We start from the raw sequence: 19,969 nt of genomic DNA on the forward strand, positions 1-19,969 counted from the left end.
ATATTAAAGAAGATGTAAAATAAAGATCAGAAGAGAGGAGAGATTGGAAAAAAAGAGCTGCATCAAAAACATAACTGGAATAGAGAACAATAGAATAAAAATAATAAGATGAAAAAGAAAGATCATAAAAAATGAGAGATTAGAGAAGAAGATGTGAGATGTACTTGAAAAAGAAGATGAGAAGACTATGTGTGATATCACTAGTAGAAATTTGAAAATACTTAAAGTGAAACATTAAGTGTGAATAAGAGAAAGCATTCATAATCGTAAGACAGACCCTTTGATTGACTTTATTTTCAAAGTTTTCAACCTATCACTTGATCTTTTGGGTAGCTCATGTTTCACCTTCTTAGCAAGAGTTGCTTCATCCTCATTCTTTCCATATACCTCATAAAACCTTTCATCATTAGTAGCAGGTACAGGTGCAGTCTTCCTTGATCTTTGGAAATTCTTCTTTCTTGACAGTTTTGGTTTGACCACAGCGTTCATGCGTGATCTGGTAGTTCATTTGTTCCTACAGCACTGTCAACTTGTGCATCTTCCAGTTCATTTGTCTATGCAGTAGTGTCATCTGGTAGTTCATCTGCATGTGCAGCATTGTCATCTGGTAGTACATTTCCATGTGCAGCAGCTACTTCATCTGCATGTGCAACAGCTTGTTCATTTGTATGTGCAGCAGTTTGTGCCTTACTTGTGCAGCAGTTTGTCCCATTTGATCATATTTGATACATCTATAGGTCACTCCAACTCTCCTCATTCTTGTACCACCCTCACCCAATTCTCTAAACCTAAACTTCTTTGGTCTGCCAGGTCCCTTGTTGTACAAAGGTGGGTTTAAGTCATCTGATTCAACTATTAGCCACATATCCATCCCATTTATTGGGCTTTTTGGAACACTATATGTCAAAGCATATTTTTTCCTAGAGTGGCAATCATCCACATAGTCCTCTGGTTTTTGTTGCCTATATGCTAATGTTGCATATGCATGTCTACATGGAATACCTACTAAATCCCAAAAACTCACATGAACAAGTTCTTTTTCAGCATCAACAACAAATTGATGAGTGTTGTATGCATGTTTTACCTCCCATTTATCATCCATAGACCAACATGGAGTCCATGTCCCAATCATATAGACCTCCTTATCCAATATTCTCTTTCTAGGAATTGGCATTATCCTATGTACTTTCTAGTTTAGTAGCAGTTGCATAAATTCTATTCATTAAATATGTCTTAATCCATTCACACATTGTTAGAATATGTTTGTCCCTAGCACCAAATATTGTTGCATTAAAAGATTCAGAGATGTTATTCAGTAGTACACTTAAGATATATGTTAAAATCATACTTACACTATAATTTTGTAGGAACATTTATCAACCACTCTCAAGCCTTTGAATTCACTTTCTTTATCCATGCTTGAGAATAGGTCGCCTCAACTACTCCCATCACCAGACCTCTGATTAAGGTACCCCTACTAAACTTCTTAAAGTTTACATACAGATATCTTAGACACAATCTCTATTGAATTCTATCAAACATCTCTTCAAAAACACTAACCAATCCCTACATAAAACAAATTAAATTAATATTGAGTACTAGTAAGTGCTCACCAAGGGAGGAATGAAAAATAAAGGACCTGCAATTTGAGCCGGCCAGTGACCATCCATCACTAGTTTGCAATGCTGTTAAGTGATGTGTGCCTCTTCTCAATGTTGTTGTAGCTTTTTCAAATGTTATTTCTTCTCCATCTTCTATTTTAAAGCCACTTATGGTTTGCTTGAATTTATTTCTTCTAAGAACCTACAATGTCATGCAATAAAAATAAAATAAAAAATCATATTAACTATAAAATCTACTAAAGAATTATAATATTTACTAAAAATAAATATATAAGAATGTTCCCAAAATAATTAGATAATACATGATTTGATAACATATAGAATAGTATCATCTAATTCATGATTTTAGTGTTTTGGAATGTAATTTTGTTTATAATGTTTAGCAAAAAGATATAGATAATTCCCTTTGGTCGTTTAGGTGAGTAGGTAGAAGACATATATAAATATACTGGCGGGTGCAGAAGCAGGTCCGTGAAAGAGTGGGAGCCCTCCAATAGTTTCCTTCCTGTATATACCCGTTTTCCTTTTTCCCTCCTAATTTTAGAACAACAAACATATCACCTTTCTTTCTTTCTTTTCCTTTCAATCTAATTACCTTCATTCTCTTTTCTTCTTCCATCATCCTTCCTGCGTTTTGTTTTGGCTTCCAACACCAACATGCACCACAACCATTCCCTCCCATGGTTGTGGATTATTGCTTTACTCTCCTCAACCTCAACCACCACCCTTGTTGTTGTTCAATGCAAAACCTCTTCACAAGATGGTTCGTTCTTTTTCTTTTTCTCTTTTATTATTCTGGATATCATCATTAATTCCCATGCAAATATATTATAATATTATTCAAAATCCATGAAAACAGTTGCGGCCCTCAATGTTATGTACACAAGCTTGAATTCTCCTTCCCAACTCACTGGTTGGAAATCAAGCGGAGGCGATCCTTGTGGCGAATCCTGGGAAGGAATCAAATGCTCTTCTTCATCTGTCACCGAAATGTATTCATCATCTGATTCTATTCTATCTTATAATAATAATATATATATTCATCATTGATTATTATTATTTTGTGTTGTTCAACAGAAATTTAGCGGACATGGATCTAAGCGGATCAATGGGCTACCAATTGGCAAACTTGAAATCAGTTACCGACTTGTGAGGCCCTTCCCCCAGCATATTCATACATAATCATCCTTCATTTCCTTTTCATTTTTCATTTGCATTCCCACAACATCATCACTTAAATGTCATGCATTCATTTTTCATAGTGCAGTGATTTGAGCAACAACAATTTCAACGGCGATATACCATATCAACTCCCTCCAAATGCTCGTAACATGTAACTAACTAACCAACTAACTTTCTATATATACAACTCCCATTTCATCATTCCTCTCATCTCATCTCATGTATTATATATATGCAGAGATCTTTCTAAGAATCAATTCACCGGAAGTATACCTTATTCCTTTTCTCAGATGAAGAATCTCGAATCTCTGTAACCAAACTTCAATTCTTTTTTATTCTTAATTTTTCTGTTTTTTTTTTTCTTCTTTTCATTTATTTTATTTTATTTTATGTCTGCAGAAATCTTGCACATAATAAGCTCAATAACCAGCTGGGAGATATGTTTGCAAGCCTCGGTAAACTCAAACAATTGTAAGTGCAACCTTAATTTTGCCAAGGATTTAATGTTTATTAGGTTCCTTCATACGTTAAATTTCTATTGACTGTTAATCTGAAATACAATATAGGGATGTATCATACAATTCACTATCAGGAGACCTGCCTCAGAGTTTAAAATCAGCCAAAAGCCTAAAGAAGATGTAAGAAATGAATCACCCGTACTATTAATTTGACAACGGCACTGTTAACTTCTATTTCTTTTTTTTACAGACATCTGCAAAATAATAAACTCACTGGTTCAATAAATGGCCTTGCCCGTCTTCCACTTGACGATGTGTAAGTTCGCCTTTACCCGCCTTAGAATGATTTTCTAGTACCTTCATATATTTAAATTTTCAAAATGTGAATTAGCAATGTCAAGATTGACAAACCTGAAATTATATAGTGAATTGAAATTTCTTATCCAACTGGTTGAACATTAAATTTTACTGCTGTTTTGATTTTTAACAGGAATGTTGAGAACAACAAATTTACGGGTTGGGTTCCCGAGTCGTTAAAGGATATAACTAGCTTGAGGTAAGTACTTGGTTACACTTATTCATTGAAGGATGCATGCTTGGGTTGTTTTTCTAATTTTATATTTTTAATTACAAAGAACTGGAGGAAACTCTTGGTCAACTGGGCCAGCACCGCCTCCTCCCCCCGGTACACCTCCTATCGAGCGTGCTCAGAAAAAGACTGGAAAATCGGTTATAACTGGAGTAGCTATAGCCGGAATAGGTTTCGCTGTGCTGATTGTAATCATACTCATTGTGGCTCTTACTAAAAGAAGAAGGTCATCTGTACCTTCTTCTCATTTTATTGATGAAGATAGGCATAGCCAGCACAGATCTTTTACACCCCTTGCATCTCAGGAGTTGTCTAAAGATTTAGGTCCTGATGACTGCACAGAATACAGCGGTGAGTTGACATTATGACAATGGCCTATATGGAGTTGAAATTATCATATAACTGATTTCAGATGTTATATTGGTGACAGGATTTAAAGCAATGGATTCCACTGCAATTGACATAAAGGCATTACAAAAAAATCCATCAACTGGTGTTAGGTCATCAGCCTCTGATTGTGTGCAAACTTTTACTGACAACGAGTTTGCAAATCGCCTAAATTCTAAAAGAAGCACGTCGGTTCGTTGTACTCCTTTTTCATTGGGAGAGTTGCAAAATGGTACTGGTAACTTCGCTTCAGGCCGACTTCTTGGTGAAGGAAACCTTGGACCTGTTTATCGGGCCAAATATCCCGATGGAAAGGTACTTTCTGTTAGTTTATGCATGCGCATGACATATTCATAAGATTGGCTAAGCATCACCAATGAGCAAAATGTGTTTCCAGTAAACTGAGGGAAACCTAAACCTTACACTTTTTCTTCTTTAAATCAGGTATTGGCTGTAAAAAAAATCAACCCTTCATTTTTTGATGGGGCTCGTCCTGAGGAATTCTCTCAGATTTTATCAAGCATCTCCAAACTTCATCATCCAAATATTGCTGAGCTTGTTGGTTATTGTTCAGAACAGGAGCATATGTTAGTATATGATTATTTCAGAAATGGTTCTCTCCATGACTTTTTGCACTTATCAGATGACTTCAGCAAACCACTAACTTGGAACACAAGAATCAGAATTGCATTGGGAACTGCTCGGGCTGTTGAGTTAGTTTTCTAAATCTACCAAATATTACTTTAATTTTGATATAACTTTTATTATGACATTATGCATAACCTATTCCTGCATGTGAATAAATAAGCATCTATTTTATGACGATGTTAGACTCATTTCGATTTTGCATATATTTCTTTACTTTCAGGTACCTACATGAAAGTTGTTCTCCGCCTTTAGTTCACAAGAATATCAAATCTGCCAATATTTTGCTTGACACAGATTTGAATCCCCGTCTCTCAGACTATGGTTTGGCATCCTTCCACCAGGTTTGGCATCCTTACTATAAGTATTTTGCTTTGTGTATTCTTTCGATGTTTGCTAGTTTTCCTTGTGGAAATAGTGATAGTAATATTTGTATTGTTTCTACTCAGCGTACAAGCCAAAATCTCGGGGCAGGATACAATGCACCAGAATGCACAAAACCATCAGCCTATACCCTGAAGAGCGATGTATACAGTTTTGGCGTAGTGATGCTCGAGCTTTTGACAGGTCGAAAGCCTCTAGACAGGTAAGTTGCTTTTCTTATTGTGCAATATTATATTCTACTCCATGTTTGATGTTTGAGATTAAGTATTGTTCGTATCTGTCTTTGTATCTTCAGTTCAAGGCCAAAATCAGAGCAATGTCTCGTTCGTTGGGCTACACCACAGCTTCATGACATACTTGCTGTGGAAAAAATGGTAGACCCTGCATTGCGGGGACTTTACCCTCCTAAATCACTCTTTCGGTTTGCTGATATCATCGCCCTTTGTGTTCAGGTGACTTTGAATAGGATATATCTACATTATTCAAGTGTATATGCACTTATACTAACTGTATGCTTTTTTGTATTAGTCTGAACCTGAATTTCGGCCACCTGCATCGGAGGTGGTTCAGGCATTGGTGCGATTAGTTCAGCGTTCAAGTCTGAAAATGAGAGAAGATCTTGGTGTGTTTGGTCGGATAGATGATGCTGATGATTGAGACTCAAGTTCTTCAATGGGAATATTTGTCCATAACACTACTGTCCATAGAATTTTCAGTTATTTTTCAATGTTTTTTATTTTACTCTTTCAAACTAGTTGTAGGTTTTATGAGAAAAGTTTGTGCAAAATTATTAAGACTTGTTTTCAGGAGACAACTTTGGTTAGGAAGATAATTATCAGGGGTGTGAAAACAAAACAAAAAAAGGTTCTGGACACCATAGAAGGGGTCAATTTTATTGGTATTATTAGGTGAGATTTGAGAAATTGTAAGTTTTTTTTTTTTTGTTGAGAAAAATTGTAAGTTTTTAATTAGTAAATATTCGATATGCTTTTAGACAATAACTTTTTCTTTGTTATGTTATCAATTTACTAGTGTTATCAAGATTATACAAAACAAAAGGCTTGTGATTTGAACTATCAACTAGAAAAACTTTTTTTTAACCGAAATTTGATGCATGTCATTGAAAATAGTTTTTAAAATAAATGGGAGAAAATGGTTCATATCACAAAAGTTAGTAAATTTATATGAACTTGTTGTCTTAACAGTTCTAACTGAAAAGTAAGAAGATCTAGTACAAAGAAATATGATGCACATAATGGATATACATATATAGACCCGTCGTCAACATTTGTTGAAAGATGGAATTTTAAGATATCATCATTTCATATGGGTGAGATGAACCCCATTTGAAAAAAATGTATCATGTCTACTTCATCCTCCTATCAGAGACAAACTAAACTATTAAACAATTCTATGATCATATGTCCGAGGAAATAGACATGTTAGTTTAAGACTTGCGAACTAATCCTAAGGAGGATAAATTGGGAAAATTTCTTTGGCCACCTCCCTACCTTCTAGTCCACCTCTGGTGAAAAACTCAAACTACCCCTGACTTCGAAAATGCATTTCCGAAATGTAAGAAAAAGGTGTTTTCGGAGATGCATCTCCGAAAGCGCCTTTTTTTTGGAAAATTTAACTTATTTCGGAAGTTCATTTCCGAAAACAGCATTTCGGAAGTTCATTTCCGAAATACTGCGCATTTTGCAGATTAAGCAAAACAGCCCCCTCCCCCAAATCATTTACCCTAATCTTCTTCAAACTCAACCCCAAAGAGATTTTTGTGCAAACCAGTTCCAAGCTACCTCAAAGGCTCCATCTACTTGCTCTATTACATTCTAAAGTCCTCCAATCTATTCAATAGGTAAGCATTTTGATTTTAAGATCTATGATTAAAATGTATATTAGGGTGTTTACAAATAGCAAAAAATGTATTAGGTTAGGTTTAAAGTGATATTTAGGATGTTTAGAATGTGTATACATAGGTTTGAATTTTGATTTTGGGGTCTGCCATTGAAGGTTGCAGAAAAGCTCTGCGCAGGGGTGTTTCGGAAGTTCATTTCCGAAAACACCTCCATCCCAGTTCGGAAATGAACTTCCGAACTGTATCAGAAGTGCATTTTTTTTGTTTTTTCATTTGTCTCGCATATTAATCGATTTCGATTGTTTACAGGAACATGTCAGGCAACCAGCCAGCACGCATCAGACAGGGCACGGAGTCCCAGACTGCGTCGGCTAGACGCGAGCGGGCGGCGGCGCAGTTGGCGTCGACCCAGGGATGGGGCCGGGGACGCCGTGTGCGCGTTCCACAGGACTTGGTGGAGAGTTCATCTGCTTCAGGCTCTAGGAGTAGGCTGGCTCGGGTATCTTCTTCCCGCCAGCGAGAGGAGGAGGATGAGGATGAGGAGGAGGTGATACCGGATGTTGACCCTCCAGTCGGGGAGGAGGAGGAGCGGGAGGAGCAGGAGGTAGATAGCTATCCGGGAGGGCCTTTTGACACTTCCCTGCTGATTCACTACCAGGATCACGTCGCTCGGCGGATCTGGGAGGGAGAGGTATTTTTTTAACTTAGCCGTTTATTTGTCACCATTTTTTATAATTTTACCGTTTATTTCTCGCTTATTTGTTTTTTTTTTAACAGGAGAAAGAGCCATTGAAAATGGTGAACCACTCCAGGAAGATTTTCGGTCTGTTTAAACCAGCAGCTCAGTGGTTTAACGACCATGTGCGAGGTTCAGGGCTTAGCGGGCTCTGCATGACCGGGTACACCACCATCAGCACCGGCATGCAGGGGGCATTTGTGGAGCGCTGGCACAAGGAGACGTCTTCTTTCCACTTGCCGGTGGGGGAGTTGACGATCACCTTGCATGACGTCCAGTGTCTTCTCCACCTACCCATCAGGGGGTGGCTGTTGGACCACTCCAGGATCCAGAGGGTCGAGGCCATTGAGTGGATGATGCACTATTTGGGCATGCCGCACGAGGTTGCTCACCTGGAGTGCGTCTCGACTTCTGGGTGTCATGTCCGGTTCAACACACTGAGCCTCTATTTTGAGTTCCACCTAGACGCGGCGGCCGAGGCCGAGCAGGAGGGTAACGACCTATTCAGGGAGTACCACCGCGGCTGCGCTCTCCGGTGCTGGTACATGCATGTGGTAGGCGCTGCATGCTTTGTGGACAAGAGTGCCAGGTACGTCGACGTGGCCTACCTCCGCTATTTCATGGACCTGGATACCGTTCACCAGTGGAACTGGGGGTCAGCTACTCTGGCATATCTCTACCAGAAGCTGAATGAGGCCTCCAACTGGAGGACGAGGCAGTTGGTCGGATCCTGCACACTGCTTACGGTACGTTTTATTTTAATACATTATCGTATTTATTTATTTATATATGTTTCGTATTTAATTTTAATACATTAATTTGTTTCTGTTTCAGAGCTGGATCATCTCCTACTTCTCCCACATCCACGGCTATCACCTCGATCCTGCGTACGTGGACGCCTTGCCCAGGGCCGCCAGATACGATCTCCAGAGGGGTAACGATGCGGTGGGACCATACCGTGGATACCTGGACCGCACTCTGCACGACGACGTCACCTGGAGGCCGTTCATCGACTACGCTCAGATTGTCCCCTTTGACGGCATTGCACTTTATTCTGGCTGGTTGGCTTGCGGGACAGGCATCATGGTTCGATATCTCCCTGAGCGGTGCATGCGTCAGTTTGGATTCGTGCAGCGGATACCCAGGTCACCCTTTGAGGCTGCTCCCGACACTGTGACCCGAGTGCAGCTCACTGCCATATGGGAGCATTGGGAGAATCATGTGGTACCGCTGGAGTACCGTCTCACTCGGGTCACCCAGGACTGGCACAGTGAGGAGGGATACGTCACATGGTTCTACCGGGTGTCACATCCTCTTCTGAGACCCGACATTCCCGGCGCTCCTAGGCCAGCACACGAGGAGATCCTGGAGAACCAGCAGGCCGAGGATGATCACGCCATTGATCTCATGCCGATCTGCCAGCGGATATCGATGATTGGGCAGGACGCGTTGGATCGAGGTATCGTGGAGCGGGGCGGTCCAGAGGCAGTCGCCGTGATGGAGATGATCGTCACTGATGCGGGCCGTGCGGCGACATACACGCGGCAGAGGAGGTCTCAGGGCGAGAGGTTTAGGCACACCCAGTAGTGGTCGGGTTTATATATTTTTTGTTATCGGATTGTATCTTTAACACACTATTTTTATTTTTTTCGGTTTGTATATATTATTTTTATCGGATTAGTATTTTTTTTTTTTTTATTTATCATATTAGTATTTTCAGTTTATCTATTGCTTATTTTATTTGGCGTTTACGTTTAATTAAAATGCGAGACTGTTTTAGATAAAACATAAAAAAAAACACAGTTTCTGCATAATTCGGAAATGAACTTCCGAAACCCCCCAAAATCTGAACAAAGGTGTTTTCGGAAGTTCATCTCCGAAGACACTCACCATGAGGTGTTTTCGGAAGTTCATCTCCGAAGACACCCCCCATGAGGTGTTTTCGGAGATGCACTTCCGAATTAAGGAAATTTTTAAAAAAAAAAAACGCTTCGGAAGTACATTTCCGAAGCAGGGGTATTTTGGGATTTTCGCTGGGATGTCATGCATGATTTAAAAGGCTATAGAGTTTGTACATCAATCATTTAACATGCTTTATTTTTTATCACGATGATGATGATGAGTGTAGAAAGAATCATCAACTTTAAATCATTTAGACTTATTTTTTATATTTGATTAACACGACTAGTTTTGTTGATAAGAGTACAAAATATACTAATGTCGTGTATCTAAGATACGTCACAAAGTTAGACGATATTCATGAATACTCTTGGGGAATTGCATGTCTTGTTTACTTGCACGCCCAGCTAGACGATGTTAGGAACTTTGACACCAGACAGTTGACTGAAAACAAATGTCTCTAATAATATTTCTATAAGCTAATTTTTTATTTAGTTTTGAATTCTAACTATAAGAAATAGGTAAGATGCCTTTGTACGGTCAAGTAATAGAAGAATTAGTGTTGGTTCTAGTCAAACACACTAGATGCTATTTTTGGTTGGATTTCACTTGTTTGCTTTAAATATGTAGGAGTAGGCAGTTAAGCAAAATATTGCAGCAGAGTTTAATTGGAGAGTTGAAATGTTGTTGAGTGTCGCAACGCCTGCGAGTATATCAGATAAGTGGTGAACAAAATAATGCCCAGAGTAATGGTGTTTCTATTAGGATCACCATATGTCATTACCAAAACAAATAGAAGAATTTTTGTAAATATGGGAGAACAGAACAGAAAGCAAAAAAAAGAAGATTTTGACATTTTTACAATTAAAGCTCAACAGGAAACGAAAAATATATATATATGAAAATGAATCAGACCCTAACAAGCCCAAAATTATTCAACAGGGAAAAAAACCTAACTTCTTAAATAAGTGAATGTGTAATGTAAGAGAGTTCAGAGTAAACAATTAAGTCAACTCACTCAATAAAACTTAGTATCATATAAGAAACCCATTCTTTTATGCAAAACCACCTCTTATGGGGTATCCCGGTGATTTCGGTGGCATCAAAACACTGCCTTGTTGGAAAAGATAACAAGATAAAGCAAGCATGATCCCGACTTTTATGCGTAGTCGGCTGATGTGATCACATTCTTCCTAACTGGTTTGCATTGAAGAGGCATTCACTAAAATGCCTTCATCGGGTTTAAATACATTACCAGTGGGGCCATCAGTGTTGGCAGCAATAACTTGGTTATTGTTGTCGTCTAAGCGGACAACTAGAGCAAAGTTTTCTGACACCTGCTTGATGAAATCACCAGTACTATCGGAAGAACTCCTATGCTCACTTCCCCCAACTAATCCAGTACTCATCACGCTACTTTGCTGCCTTGCCTTTCGTTCTTGCATAGCCTTCTGCCGTTCTTCGTAGAAATTAAAATCATCAAGGATGGACGTATCAGTTTCATAATTTTTAAAAATGCTCAACATTTCAATCCCCTGTTGCAATTTCACCTGAAAGGAGGAATAATCAGCTGCATGTAATTATCTTTACAGTCTATTTATAAGAAAAATACAAGTGAAATAAAACAACAAAAACTAAACTTGGGAGATGACGTGAATAAAGGCCGGACAAGTGCAACGCTATGCTACCTAGTCAACGATGGCTGCTACATCAAAGTTAACTATCACCAATATTCAAACTCAATATAAAGCAAAACAATTTTAGGGTGAAATGAGCAAATATTCAAAGAATAAAGGCGAAGACTATATAAGTTGAGGGCATGTTTAGGTTTTTACTGGAGTTACACGGTTGACTACAGCGGCTACTCAAACAAAATGCAACCGGGTTTCGAGGTGTAATTTCTAACAAAAATGTCAACATACTTTAAAACTGGAAATAAAAAGATATTAGGTTTGGGTTGTTATTATAAGTTTAACAAAGCTTCTGAAGACAATATGCAGGATAGTGCAAAGGCAAAATTCAGTCACACAATGAAAGATCAACAGATTCCTACCTCCTGAGTATCTCGACTGTTCGTAACGGGCTTGTTATCATTGTTTTCAAGAATAATGTGACGAAACTGACTGTTCGGAACATCTTTTATCATGTGCCACTTCACAGGAAACTGCCCACTCCACTTATCTTGCTGCCAGAAGTCCACGTTCTTGTCAAAATCGACAGGTCCAACCATTTCAGCTACTCCACAGAACTGAGCACTAGCATTTACCTGGAAACATTTGTCACATTTTTTATGGCAGTCATATCAGAAAGAAACAGTAGCAATGCAATAAAGTGAAACTATATAAACTTAGGATCAACCTCAAGGAGCATCATATGGTCTACCCGATGAAATTATTGCTAAAGCAATATAATATGATAAATATATATCAAGTATTACTTGACAACATTTTTCCTCATCAACACATTTAACCTTTGTTTGGAAACAATTTTTCTATGGGAAATAATCACTTCTTCCTTCGCATCAAAAGCTCACGAAGCTGAAAAAAAGTATCATCTCCAAAAAGCTCTCTCAAACCCCTGTTAAGTTAACAACAATAAACAACCATGCTTTTTTCCACCATGGGAGATTGACTACATGAATCTATTGATGCAATAAAGCCTTGTCAGGTATTTGATCCAAAAATATACCATTTATTTCAAAGTTTTTCTCAATGATTTGACTAATAGCTTTCCTTGGTCAACATTTTGATCAACATTTCTAACAAGTTCTTCAACAAGCCTTATTCATAGATGCTCAATCTGCCTAAGATGATACTCCAGTACATTTTCTACAATGGGGGCTTAGCCTAATTTTCTCTCCAATGGGGGTATTTCTAATTCTATATTGTCTTGTATCCTGTGACCACTCACCAAGCATAATATTTTCATCTCTATGATATTAGGTTTATTTCATTTGTCTTTTCACCACCCAACATTCAAGTTTATACAACATTGTAAAATAAACAAAATATTCTGAACCAAGATTTGTTACAGGAAATAGATACTTATTTACAGCTACAGTAGGGTGAATATGGTAGTGCAACATTAGTGCTAACACAGAGATACAGATATTAGAAGATTACCGAGAAAAAGAGAAAAATCGGACAGGCATCTTGTTTCTCCTTTGCTTGGCAATATGCAGCATCTAACTTTCTGTTTCCATTTGGTGTACTTGCCCAGACACCGTATTTAATACTCTTGTGGACGTTATCTTCGCTATAAGATTTGATGACGAAAAATTTGGCATCCCTGTAATCGGTGGCAAAATCTGGCCGATTGAGTGATTCATCTTGGAACTTGGCAGTAGATGCATTATTCTTACTACCATCGATAGAATTATTTTCAGATGATATATAATTTTTCAGCTTTGAGGCTCTTGGTCCTCGGTTTTGCTCACTAAGGATATCAAGAGTACCATTACATCTGCAGAGAGAAGCAGTTTCCCTGCTGTGCCGTCGGCTATTTTCAAGAGAAAGGAAGCTCCTATCATTAGCACTAAGGCCGGAAATGCCTGATCCTCCAAAGCTAGAACCGGTGTTAGAGAGATATCCCTTACCATAGGGGTTTGAACTGGATCCAAACCCATACAATGATCGCTGTTGATGAGAAGCCTACAAATAAGGGGATAGTCAACTCTGTTAACCCATAATTTTGTTTTCTGACTAGTTCTACATTTTCAAACTGTTGCATGGTAATAATCAATAGCTCATGTAGAACTACAATTTAGAAATTCCTTCCGAAAACGGTAAAATAACTTTTTGGGACTTCGGACTCGAGATGCATTAAAAAAAATAGATAACAGAACCCACTTTTACCAATTAAATGATTAAAAAATTACTGAAATGTTCTCTGCATTGCCAGTCAAACTACTTTCCAAAAGATAAAAAAAAAAGGAAAACCTATTGCTGTAAAACTCTTGCCAAGGCAAGGGGGCGGGTAAATTTAAGATGCACTTTAGTCATATTATCACTGTTTTATATTTTCGAAAAAAGCTTGTATAATAAGCTCTCTTTATGAAATTCAGCAGTGTCCGAACAAGCCATAAACTTTGTTGTTCTCTTTTGGGTTTATCTCTTGTATTAATAGAGTTCAAAACTTAATTATTACTCCCTCCGTCTCGTAATAAGTGTCTCATTTGCATTTTTTCTATGTCTCAAAATAAATGTCTCTTTAGAATATCAATGCAACCTTTATTATTTTTTTCCACTACTATACCCCTATACATTAACTTTCACGTTTTTCAACTACTCCACTATCTATAATAAATAAGGGTACTTTAGTAAATGATACTAATTTTTTCATTAAAACCAACACATCTAATCATTTTATTAAGAACCGCGCAAAGCTCAAATAAGACACTTATTATGAGACGGAGGGAGTACTAGAAAAATATAACATATTGCATGATATGCACATGGAATAGAACAAACCATTCCAGCACTAGGCCCAAATGACCTGACTGAGCCAATTGGCTGTTGAGAAACAGATGAGGATAGAGGCATCAAAGACCTCTGCCTTTCTGAAGGTTTGGAGGGATCCGACCAGAGTCCACCAGATCTTGATCCATCAAATCCTTGCTGAGATTCATGAAAGTTGAAAGAACCAGGGGCTACAGGAAAGCTTCCTCTAGCAAAAGATCCCATGGAAGGATAGCCTGCTCTTGGTCCAAAAAAATTGCTTTCAACTTGCTGGTCAATACCTAAGAGGTTGGTTAACTCTGGCTGAGAAACTGGAGTAGGTGAATTCAGATATGGTAAGCTCGGAGGAACCAGCTGGTTGTAATAAGGTGGAGTGTATGGAAATTGCTGAGGCGAGTATAACTGTGCATCTCCACCTACAGAAGGCAAAGGTGAGGTAACTGGGGAATATGGTCCGTATGGCATTTGTGGGTTGAAGCCATATCCAGAATGGAAAACAACGGATTGATTTTCATTGTAGACACCCTAATATAAAAATTGGAAAAAAAATGAAGTTAGCCTAACAAACAGAAACTATGCATAAAAGTAAGATATGCCAGATTCTCACCGGAGATCCGATTTCTATTCCCCCGGGATTGACATATGAAGGATACTCATCCCATTCGCCGTTGCCATTGTCAAAACCTGGAATCAGATTCACCAAAAATTAGCAATGGCAACATCACACAGCCATTGCAAAAATAAGATATGCACTACTTAGAGAGAAACACCAAAAGACAATTGAGATTTTTATTGTCAATATCAGCTTTGTAATTAAAAACTCTTTGGCAATAATATGTGGCGTTGACGAATGAGGGAAAACCAGCATCATCATCAATAATAATAATAGGATAAAAATATCCTGAAGTGTGTTACAAAATAATGTGCATACAAAAAAAAATCGCTCCGAGCATTAATTTTTTTGTGAACTCTTGCTTTTAGGCAAACTAAAAGTGATGATAAAAATACATATTTTATAAAATTGACCATTGGATTTCAAATTTATATCATATAGATCATCTTTAAATTTTTAGATAAATCCTTATCTTAGGACATGTTGACACCTTATTGCTTTCGGCCCACTTCTTCAGTTCAAGGGTCCTTCCTTGTTACACTCAATCCTAAAAGTGATGTTGTTACTTTCCCTCTTTTAACAAGTCTGTTGTTACTGATCTTCAATATGTTGTTACAGGTTTGTGTTCCTTTTGTGATGTTGATTGGTCATCGAGATCAACCTCCAATACTTGCTTGTACTCTGGTCCAGCTTGTTCCTTGATGGTTGAAGAAACAAATTTCGGTGGCCATATTTAGTAGAGATTAAGTAAGTTTAGCAGCTACTGCAGCATAAATTATTTGGTTCAGTTTTTATTTATTTGGGTTTCTTTCTTCACTCCTATCACTTATTCAGACAATCAACGCATAGTTGCTTTGAGTCACGTTCCTGTTTTGTATATTTGGACAAAACATATGGAGCTGGATCTCTTTGTTTGTGAGAGGGTGATGGATCATTCTCTTGTCTCTCATACTCAATGTATTGTAGTCAAGCACGAGATCTTAAGTAGGATCGATCGGCTTGTGAAAGATCGTAAAACTCGGATCGTTAGCACGACACGTAAGATCGTACAGAAGAGAAAAATGGTAATTTCATATGTATTATACACACACAAACACAAAAACATGAAAATTATAATTCTGGCCCAAGAAAAAGGTCCAGCATGTTTGTTTATGATCTTTCCTCAAAAAGCTCGATCTGGACCACATTGGCGACGAAAACGATCTTTCTCTGATTGTAGCACTCTCAGGCTTGGCACTTACGATCTTACGATCTAGCACTCTATCTTGACTACACTGCTCATACTAGCTCAAGATCATCTTGGTACATCCCAACCAAACACCAATCTAAGACTAGGTATTGCAATCTTCAGGACAAACTTGGTATTCTGAAGTTCTGTTTGCAGTCACCCTGAGTTTGTAGGAGATGATAGAGTATTGCATATAGCTGTTGTCTGTGTTTCTAGTATCTCCATTGGTCACTCGGCTATATGTACTAGATTAAAATGTTCTCTGTTGTTTTTCTGTCACTTGTATTTGTTATGTGTATCTCCTGATAATACTGGAATATTCTAAGGTACTTCAATTATTAAATTGTTGTATAACAATCAGATCTACAGTTATCATTATTGTTAGAAACACAATGGCTGAACTTCCGAAGATGGTATATTGCATGTAATAGTAGAGAACTAAAAAAATTCCTTCAAATAATAAAAAAGACTTGTAGAAATGAAAAAATAAAGACTAACCTCTATAGTAGAAAGGTTGGGCCTGGGCCTGGGGGGCATACACATTAGGAGGGTAGAGAGGTTGATCTCCGCCTGAAGCAAAAGATCCTGACTGATTTGTGATATCCCTTGAATGACCTATAGTTGTTGTACCCTGAGAAGAGTTAGAAGATATTGAAATCTCAGGTATTGATGGATGAATGAAGTCCAAAAAAGCTGATAAGAACGCACAGACACAATTAGATGCATAGATACATGTTATATTGTGTGTGTGCGTGTGTATATATATGGTGAAGGAGAGAGAGGATGTGTAAGTTTAGACATAGTTATATCTTTCAAGTTTGAATAACATTTTTATGGTTAATTTTACGAGTTCGGACGTTGGATATTTTCCTCTAATAAGCTCCCATCTATTTGAACTACATAATGTACATAATATTCTCCTTCACAAGTCAAAACCACCTAAGACGGCATTCAACAATCTTTTCTACAATAGATTCTACTCTAGCTACTAACCAGCCTATAAATAGATTAGTACAACCCGTGAAGGTCGTGAGAGAAATTTTGGATGTCTTGACCTTATGATCATTCATAATGAATGATTGATCACACATATGTTTGTTTGATGAAACATAAAAGGGAAAAAGTTAGGGATTTACCACTAAGTGATCCTTCATGTTATCCGATTCAGTTGGTATCTCTTGTTCTGCTGCATCCATGATGAGTATAGTTTTAAAAACACAGGCAATAACACCTTATTCATTACAAATTCTGCTAAATAAATAAATATGGTAGAATACAAATACCTAGATAGATCAACACCACCGCGAGTTGTTGTTACTCAGATCCAAAATTAAAAGAAAAAATAAGAGATATTTAAACCCAATTAGAGGAAGATCGGATCACGTACCGGTGGGACGATCCGCAGTGTGTGGTGGTTGGGTTGCCGCCATGAATCTGACTGAATAAATAGGAAAAGATGTTCAAACACGATTTCATTTACATCGCCCTACAATTACACTTTCATAAGGAAATACATCTTTTTTTATATTTAAAGGAATAAACAAACACCATTTCATCATGCGTAAACGGACCGCTTAAGTTAAATAAATAAATATATTATACGTTTTAAATTGAATCTAATCTAATAGTTAACATTTGTAGATTTTTTTTTGGTCAAAAAAAATAGTTAACATTTGTAATTAACAGTTCTCCCTACCAAGTCCAGCGTCAATCACCACTGGACCAACTAACGATTGGTTAGGAGATACAATATTTAACACACCTTTGTATGAGACACAATAATTCTCCACCTAAAAGCTTAAGGTGATAGGTGAGTGGGTTCTTCCATTTATAAATGCTCAAGTCACCACATTTCTATCCACGCTCACACTTGTTATATTCTCAACAGTGATGACTAAAAACAGGAGTAGGCAACTACAATCCTACACTATTAAGTGATTAACCTTGGAATTTATTAATTGTCATTGGTTATGAGACAATGATCGGGAATTGTCTTCTAATCAACTTGAATGGCCATGGTGATTCAGAAGGTGGCATAGACATTCGAGGAATGTAATTATGTTACACATGTTCTTTCTAGACATAATATTGTTCCATTGTATAATCTTCCGGCCTAATCCAAATTTCTCATCAGCATAAAGAGGGTTTCAACTTTTAGTTTGATTATGTGATTTAGTAGTCCTGATTTTCTTAGAGAACACAAAAATTATGGAGTTAGAACGTCATAAGCTTCACTATAATTGGCTTTCGTTTTATCGATTGAATCAGAACTCATATACTTTTTCGCTTCTCCTTCAAAATATTATAAAATCAAACCATTAAAAAATAAGTAACAATATTTGATATAAGCATTGTTATATGCATAAATTAATGTAACTTAACTGTTTTTACATGGAATCGGGTGTAATACATAATGGTTGATATTTTTGTAATTTTCTAACATATTGGTATATGTGCTCTCAACAATTACACTTATAGGATCTTCAAAACTTTATATTAATAGCTCTTGAGGAACTTCTATATCTACCAAACCATCATTTGAATCACAAATCTTATCATCCCCACATTTAAACTCCATTTTGAGAATTCAACTAACTCTGAAAAACTTGTATTCCCTGAACCTTATTGAACTCTCATATTTTTTGTTCGAGTTAAAACCTTATAATAGTCTTATACATAAGATGAGCTATTTGAAGCATGAACTATATCAGAGCGGCCTCCTCTTGGAACAATAGGAAGAATTTATCTAAAATCTCCTCCAAAACAACTACTTTGCCACCAAAAATCATATTCTCACGACCCTGACAGCCCATGACATATTTAAGGATTTTATCCAAAGCCCCAAAGCAGTTTTTATGAGACATAGGTGTTTTGTCTCATATTATCATATCAGTTGCTACCAATAACTATGATTATTTACTGTCTTTCTCAATGTTGCAAGTAGAGTTATCAAGTGTTGGCATAGATATTTTAAACTTTGAGTGTGATGTTCTTTCACCTGGTAATAATAACGAAGCTATTCCACTTGAAGCAACAATACAGTAAGAACAATTTTTTCTACGAACGCGGTGCACTTAATAGAGTTCTCCAGCTGAAAGTTTTACGAGTCCCTCCATAACATGCAAAAAAAACACCTCTCCTCTTTGATTGTTCACATCTTGCGTGATTTTATCAAAAATTAGACGTTGTTCATCTATCTATTAAAATGTAAAGATTATCATTAAAAATTCTTGTTATGTCTTAGTAACATAATTTGAACATATGATTGTTTTGCTAGTAAATTAACTACCTGTAAGTGAACGAAATAAATCATGGAATTTTCGTCGTTCAGTTTCAGCATTATAATTGTGTTCTTCATAAATCAGTCTGTTGTCAATGTTCCTCGTGACATATGAGCTTGGATACGATATACCTTTAAATTCCTTCAAACTTTTACGATTTGCTTGCAACAGATTCTCAATTTCAATAAAAGTTAAATTTCTTATCTCTTCCTCGATCAACTATAACTCTGTGAAATTAAAAATCATAATGAAGTTAATTTATAACTTAATCATTATAGCAATCAAATTAAAAACGGATGTGTTATGCATCATAGAAAAAGTTACTTGGAGATGTATGATAAAACATCCTTAAAACACCACCAAAACATGTATAATAAAGAAGCAACAAGATACCTACAATTAATATTTCTTAAAAAGATTTTTTTTTTAATTTTTTTTGTACAAAAGGGTGCTACTGGGTGTGCTAATTTGTTTATACGTATTTTTGATAAACAATAATTAGTATTTGAAAATGTTACTTGTAAGATCGACTAGTTAATCCTAGAACATATTGTGCGTAAATTCTTATAAAAAGTGTTTGATTGTTGCTATAGAAGTAGAAATTGACTCTAACTTTATAAGTAATAA

General features: G+C 37.0%; 2 protein-coding genes across 6 annotated transcripts; one reads left to right on the forward strand and one right to left on the reverse strand.

Moving 5' to 3' along the window:
- Positions 1-262: 262 nt before the first annotated feature.
- LOC131641099 (protein STRUBBELIG-RECEPTOR FAMILY 5-like) lies at positions 263-6,261 on the forward strand. 3 transcript variants are annotated; one of them, XM_058911423.1, is made up of 18 exons: positions 263-416; positions 1,368-1,468; positions 2,041-2,385; positions 2,482-2,614; positions 2,700-2,771; positions 2,885-2,955; positions 3,043-3,114; positions 3,204-3,275; positions 3,371-3,442; positions 3,513-3,578; positions 3,753-3,818; positions 3,898-4,202; positions 4,282-4,553; positions 4,683-4,951; positions 5,107-5,227; positions 5,333-5,469; positions 5,563-5,719; positions 5,796-6,261. In XM_058911423.1, the coding sequence occupies exons 3-18, from the start codon at positions 2,303-2,305 to the stop codon at positions 5,922-5,924; spliced, it is 2,097 nt and encodes a 698-aa protein (XP_058767406.1). In that variant the 5' UTR covers positions 263-416; positions 1,368-1,468; positions 2,041-2,302; the 3' UTR covers positions 5,925-6,261. The 3 variants fall into 3 exon arrangements, with proteins under 3 accessions (XP_058767406.1, XP_058767404.1, XP_058767405.1); XM_058911421.1 differs by having other exon boundaries at positions 2,890-2,955; XM_058911422.1 differs by lacking the exon at positions 263-416 and adding an exon at positions 684-828 and having other exon boundaries at positions 2,890-2,955.
- A 4,366-nt stretch (positions 6,262-10,627) lies between these two features.
- On the reverse strand, positions 10,628-17,605 carry LOC131641101 (YTH domain-containing protein ECT4). 3 transcript variants are annotated; one of them, XM_058911424.1, is made up of 8 exons: positions 17,449-17,605; positions 17,198-17,247; positions 16,560-16,692; positions 14,828-14,904; positions 14,233-14,745; positions 12,886-13,413; positions 11,817-12,029; positions 10,628-11,313 (listed from the first exon to the last, which is right to left on the reverse strand). In XM_058911424.1, exons 1-8 carry the CDS (start codon positions 17,489-17,491, stop codon positions 10,957-10,959), a joined length of 1,914 nt encoding a protein of 637 aa, XP_058767407.1. In that variant the 5' UTR covers positions 17,492-17,605; the 3' UTR covers positions 10,628-10,956. The 3 variants fall into 3 exon arrangements, with proteins under 3 accessions (XP_058767407.1, XP_058767408.1, XP_058767410.1); XM_058911425.1 differs by having other exon boundaries at positions 17,198-17,244; positions 17,449-17,603; XM_058911427.1 differs by lacking the exon at positions 17,449-17,605 and adding an exon at positions 17,345-17,424.
- Between the last annotated feature and the right edge of the window lie 2,364 nt (positions 17,606-19,969).

Source organism: Vicia villosa, unplaced genomic scaffold, assembly GCF_029867415.1.
Source record: "Vicia villosa cultivar HV-30 ecotype Madison, WI unplaced genomic scaffold, Vvil1.0 ctg.003515F_1_1, whole genome shotgun sequence".
NCBI lineage: Eukaryota > Viridiplantae > Streptophyta > Magnoliopsida > Fabales > Fabaceae > Vicia > Vicia villosa.